This window comes from Camelina sativa, chromosome 12 (assembly GCF_000633955.1).
Source record: "Camelina sativa cultivar DH55 chromosome 12, Cs, whole genome shotgun sequence".
Taxonomy (NCBI): Eukaryota; Viridiplantae; Streptophyta; class Magnoliopsida; order Brassicales; family Brassicaceae; genus Camelina; species Camelina sativa.
In genome coordinates, this window is record NC_025696.1 from 22,515,781 (window position 1) to 22,521,845 (window position 6,065).

A 6,065-nucleotide genomic window follows, 5' to 3' on the forward strand; every position below is an offset into this window, starting at 1 on the left:
ATATAAGAAAACGAACAAAATTGTTTGTTCATGTTGTCTTATATGAAAAAAATATATATGCCATGCGCTGATTTTATAAAAACAAAAAGCCACAATATGGTTATTTAGTGCTATTGCTAAAACTCCAATTTATATACCAATAATAAAGTATAATATAATTTATATTAAAAACTTCAAAATAAATTAAATGTCTATGAGAGCTCCCCACCCTCCACAACATCACCACCACCACCCACTAACATTAATCACATAAACTTTAAAACATGCACAATAACATAAAGCTGAATTTCTAATCTAAAGACTCAACCAAATTCCCCATGTCCTCCATTCAACTAATTAAGAAAAATGAGTAATTAAATAAAGGCTTCCATTACTTCAATTATCATATTTAAATATTTATCTTGTTTACAGGAAAAAAAAAAAGGCAAAACATACACAAAACCAACTAAATAGATACAGAGGTGGACCATGATCTAATCTTTTCTTCCTAAAAATCCAAAAATCTTTGACCTAACGTTGATCTAACCCTGCTTTCTAACTCTCATATGTCACAATTAAAGAGTTAGGAACCTTACATAAATGCACCACTACTACCTCTCTACTTTTCTAGATAATCAAATTCATACTTTGCCAAATCGAAACCAGAATCTCAGGTTAACAATGTTGAGGACGACCCAAGGTTAATAATTTTTGTTGAACATCAATATCCTCAGCGATCTTCTTGGCATCAATGGCTGCACCAAGCAACCCAAGCTTTGTGAAACCGACTGCATACAATCCGCTTTCGCCTTTCCAACCGTTAGGAAAGGGTTTACGCGGAAATCCATCTTTCTCACAAAACATGTTCATTCCCTAATACAAAAAAAAAAATATGGATATACAATTCAAAGTCAAAACCAAATTAATTCAACTATTGAAACGTAAAAATGGGTTGCGATGTGTCAATATCAAGGAATTAAGAATAATGAAGATGTAGACGCATCATCGCTCATGGTACACACCTTTAGCCACATGGGTACGTTGCTTTTGTAACCCGTAGCAAGTATAATGGCGTCAAAGTTATCCACTCTCCCATCAACAAACTCTGCCGAATGTTGCATTACCCGTTTCAACTCCGGATACACCTATAAATCCAAAAAAAAAAAAAACAATTCAGTATACCATAATCTCACGTTTGTGTGTAATTAATATGATTTGAGAAAGACATAAGTAATGAACCTTGATGTCTCCACTTCGGATTTTAGCAAGAGTGCCAACATCCAAAACCGGAGTCTTTCCGCACTTGATCTTGCGTTCAAGAGGGCCTAGCTTTGGTCGAACTAGCCCTAACCGATCCGTGTCGCCAAGAACCAATCGTGACATATGTAGCAAAAACCGGTCCACCACTTGCACTGGAAACCACTTGAGAAGGCTCGTGGATATCCCAAAAGTCGATAGACCCAGCATTTCTTGAGGTAATACGTGCACCTATAGCATTAGTCGAAAACTCGATTAGCCTTAATAGAACTACAAAAGATCTAAATCATGTAATCACATGCATACCTTCTTGGAAAGTAAAAGAATATAAAATGTAAACATTTGATTACTTGATATCAAAGATACCAATACAATGTTAGTGCTAAACCCTAAAGACTGAAGAGTAACACATATTACGATCGAGCATTGCAAGAACTATACTAAACATCTATCATTCTTTTTAAACTTTCAAAATATATTAAAAGAGAAGATCGTTTATTTAATCCTCACCGTATCACGAACCACTAGAGAAGGATGAGCATTGAAGTTGCAAAGATCTAAACAAACTTCCATCCCAGAGTTTCCACATCCCACGACCAAAACCTTTTTCTCTCTAAACATTTCACCGCTTTTATAAGAGCTTGTATGGAGGATTGGCCCAACAAAGTCCACAATTCCATCAATCTCCGGCATCACCTCCTCAGCATTCTCCCCAGTCGCCACAACAAGCCACCGCGAAACATACTCAGTTTCCTCCTCCTTTGTTCCTCCAACAGTCCTCACCCTCCATAACCCACACCGCCTATCTAACTTCGCCTCTTCCACGGTCTGGTTAAAAACTGGCTTTAGGCCAAAATGTTCCGCGTAGGACTCAAGATATTGAACAAACTGTTGCTTTGTAGGGTAAGTAGGGTAGCTTGAAGGGAAAGGCATCAATGGAAGCTCACAGAAATGTTTAGGGAGATGAAGCCGGAGACGATCATATGTTTTCAGCTGCCATAATGATGCTATGCAAGTGGAACGTTCTAGTATCAAACTAGAGACGCCTCTCGACTTCAAACAAGCCGCCGTGGCCAGTCCCGACGGTCCGGAACCGACAATGATTGGTCCGGGGATCAATATGCACCTTGATTCCTCCACGTATGGATCATGGACTCTCTTGCCTAACGTTTCTGTTACAAACTCCATAGAACAGAGAGAGTTAGAGAGAGAGAGAGAGAGAGAGAAAAAAAAAAGAGCAAAGAAAAAAGAGAGAAAGAGATCTCAAGTTATGCAAGAAGTGAAGTAGGAGACTGATCTTGGATTTAGGTTTATAAACCCATGCGGTAAACAAAGATCATACTCTTTCTTGTGACTCGTGGATAATCATGTCCCGAGAATATTGGTGAAAAGAGAGAATGAGTTTCATTGATCTTATCTACAAAAAGAATAAAGAAGAAAATAAACCAAATAGATAAGAAGATGATCGGATATTCCCTATAGATCAGGGTAAATCTACGGATGAAATATATATATTTTAAAAAAAAACTCGAATATTTTGTAGTATTTGTTAAAAGAAAAAATCTCTCAAGAATTGAGATTTCAAACAAAGATTTCGGATTTTGAAGAAGAGTTTTGCGGTTCTGAAACAAACACTTGGGGAAAGAGAAGCAACTCTATATAAGAGTTGAAAAAAAAAAAAAAGGAGAGATGAGATGGCAATAGACACATGACATAATTAGGGAGAGATGTATACATCTTTATTTGTATACTCATATGTATAGGTGGATACGTTAGTGATATGGGCATGTTATATGTTTAATTTTATTTAATTACTATACCTTTTTCAATTTTCAAACAATTAATATACTTTTATATCTATTATTATGGGCTATTGGGATTTGATAGCGAACCCTTAACTAACAATTATACTTTTCTTTCCTTTTTAGGTATCTAACTTTTATTTTATTTTTGATATATTTGTTTTTCATTATTATCAAAAGAGAAGAAATTTAGCCAACCGATTGATAAAAAAGCCCAAGTTAGAAAATATTTTAAAACAATCAACCCACTACAGAATCCAACTTGAAGAAAGAAAAAAAAAATAAGATAAAGACAAACTTATCAGCTAGCTAGAGAGCTCCTGGCTGTCTTTTAAGATATTCAACTAGTTGAGCATTAGTGTAATCTTGACCTGATCCAAGAGTTAGCTGATTGTGCAGTTAAATGGTTAGATGATAATCGTACCGATCTAGTTGCGATAAGAGCAAGGATTTTAGACGGATCAGAGTAAGGTATAAGGATCAAAAGAAACAAAGCCGGTAAACGAATATCCCCTCTCACAGTAAGGCACGACAAAGTATTGTCAGACATGATGGGAAAACATGAAACTAGAAGTGTTTTCGTGTGCCCCCACAAACTTTGGAGAATCTTTTGCTGATTTTGCATTGCTTGAGTGTCGTCTATAAAATCAAAGCTTCAATTAAGATGTTCCACAGCTCCTTCAAAGTTGCATTCCCTCTGGTGAGCCTTTAAAGTTGTAACATCCAGTTTTAACTAAGAGGTGGTGGGCTAGTGGTTCTAGATTTAGTGGAAGAGTCGTCCTGTTGGTCTAGGCCAGGGATCGATTTTCTCCAAACGCAAGAATTGCTCAGCTTGATCCCTTTGGCCACACGGGTATGGGCCATACGATCCATTTGCATAACCGGAAGAGACCTTAATATCAATATTTTGGCTAATAAAAATAAGCCCGTAAAAATTATAACTAACTTAACAAATATTTTTTATTCTAATGTCTATTTAAAAAAAGAAAAGTTTAAAGAAAAGTTAGTGAAATCAGGAGTCATAACTGCATATGAGCCACTTTGGTCTCTGACTGGAAAAAATCAAAATAATATATGTACAAAGGCAAAAAGGAAATGGTATATTGATGACCGATGAACTTACCTTTTAAAAGATTTATGATCGGTCAAGGAACATATGTAAGTAAAACTCTATTTGTGGCTTCAGTTTTCATTATCTCTACTATTAATCGTAAAACATTGCCTGAAAAAAATCTTAGTTTTGTAAAAAATTACAATACAATGCCATTGGAGTTATGACCAAATATTCGATTTTTAAAAAGGGTACAAAGGAAATTTCTCCATCCATGTAAATGGATAAAGACGCGGATCTTTCTGACCCATTTTCATTATTCCAGATCTTATACTTTCATCCTCACCATTCAATAAATAAACATCCTAACCGTTTATTTTTTTTTTCTTTTTGTACGAAGCCAACAAATGGATCATGTTGTGTTGATCTTAAAAAACACAGATACGCTACATTACTTCCCATTTTTAAATATACTGTAAATGTTAACTACAGATCCACTAATTAAGCTGTATATATATGGAAGTTAAATATCTCACTAACCATATTTGTTACGTATCTAAACCAATAAAGAAAAATATATTTTAGTATCCATACATATCCTTCTTCTGTCAAATTATCAGACTAAATATAACAAATTATAGTAGGGATTACAATTTCAAAAACCCTAAATTTCACCACCTATATAATTAGCTTACTTCATACATAGCTCATTCAGCTCAAACGTCGTATTTACAAAACAAAATATCAAATTACCAATTCTCTCTCAATATGACTACGCCGGAAACGGGAAAAAATTTGGAAGATCCTATACTAAAGGCTTGGTTCGATCTAAACCTTAATTGTGAAGTTGCAAGACAACTCACTTTCGAGGAGCTACCTGCGTTTTACATTTGAGATCCTACAGGAAAATGCTTCCAAAGGAGGAAGAGAACACTCAACAGTCGAAGAACTACTTCTATTTCAAGTAAATTTAATGGAAATTTATCCCTTAAACTTCTTTTCCGTTTTCTTAAAGGACCAAAAAGTGACGAAGATTTAAGGACTAAGTTTACTGCTGGAGGTACAAGCTATAATTTTTATGATATTGAACGACTCAATATGTAATCATTATTTTTAAAAATTTTTATTCTTCACAATAGGTCAAGACATCGAACTTTTGAGTGTTCCTGGAGTGTCTACTAAATGCTTTGATCCTCCATATACTGAAGTAACTGATTTCAGAAACAGGTAACCTTTAATATAAAAAATTTTGTGTTTACATACATACTTTGATCTTTCATATATTGATTATTATAATATATCATTTTGATGATATATTATTATGATATGTTTTAGGATCTCTTTCAACCTCGACAGTGATGATGACTTTCTCTATTAACCATAAGCTTCAAGGGAGTAAATGATGAAGTCGTCGACTTTCAAGTTGCTCTGTAGTTTGGCTTTATTTTCGCTATCAAATAAGAGACATTTTGCCTCATCGTGCTTTTCTTATGTAATAAATTACCATCTTTCCATGTCATGTTCTTTTAAAAACTTCGGTGTTTTAAGTTTTAATGTTATGATTTTCTGATGGTCAAATTTTATATATATACTACAATAATATCTTTATTTATTTGTGAAACGACCGACCTTTTTTTTTTAATAAATAAATAATAAATATAATATAATAAAATAAACTACAACTAGTGGTCCCATACCCACTAGCCTCCTAACCACAACACATTCAACAGCGGAAATAACCATCCAATATCCAATAATAATCCAATAATAAAATATAACCATAACTCCAACATAAACAATATCCAAACATCAAGAATCAAAGAACCAGCAACCTAACAATGTTCTAATGACCCAACTCTAGCAACCTAGCAATGCCAGACAACATCAAACCGAGTCCCTAGAACATCCTCCTCTTCATTGCCTGGATTCCACGATCACACTTTGCCTTTACCTGCACCACAAACACATATTGCAAT

At 34.5% G+C, this 6,065-nt stretch overlaps 1 protein-coding gene across 1 annotated transcript; it reads right to left on the bottom strand.

Moving 5' to 3' along the window:
- On the bottom strand, nucleotides 371-2,936 carry LOC104732463 (indole-3-pyruvate monooxygenase YUCCA2-like). The gene is made up of 4 exons (XM_010452013.2): nucleotides 1,747-2,936; nucleotides 1,219-1,467; nucleotides 1,002-1,124; nucleotides 371-852 (listed from the first exon to the last, which is right to left on the bottom strand). The coding sequence occupies exons 1-4, from the start codon at nucleotides 2,422-2,424 to the stop codon at nucleotides 655-657; spliced, it is 1,248 nt and encodes a 415-aa protein (XP_010450315.1). The 5' UTR covers nucleotides 2,425-2,936; the 3' UTR covers nucleotides 371-654.

What these genes read in the sequence shown, in the direction of transcription:
- LOC104732463 (XM_010452013.2), bottom strand. Translation starts at nt 2,424, where the DNA reads ATGGAGTTTGTAACAGAAACGTTAGGCAAGAGAGTCCATGATCCATAC. An exon ending in TCCGAAGTGGAGACATCAAG is followed by an intron (nt 1,125 to 1,218) that starts GTTCATTACTTA and finishes TTGGATTTATAG; the next exon opens with GTGTATCCGGAGTTGAAACG. An exon ending in ACGTACCCATGTGGCTAAAG is followed by an intron (nt 853 to 1,001) that starts GTGTGTACCATG and finishes TTTTTGTATTAG; the next exon opens with GGAATGAACATGTTTTGTGA.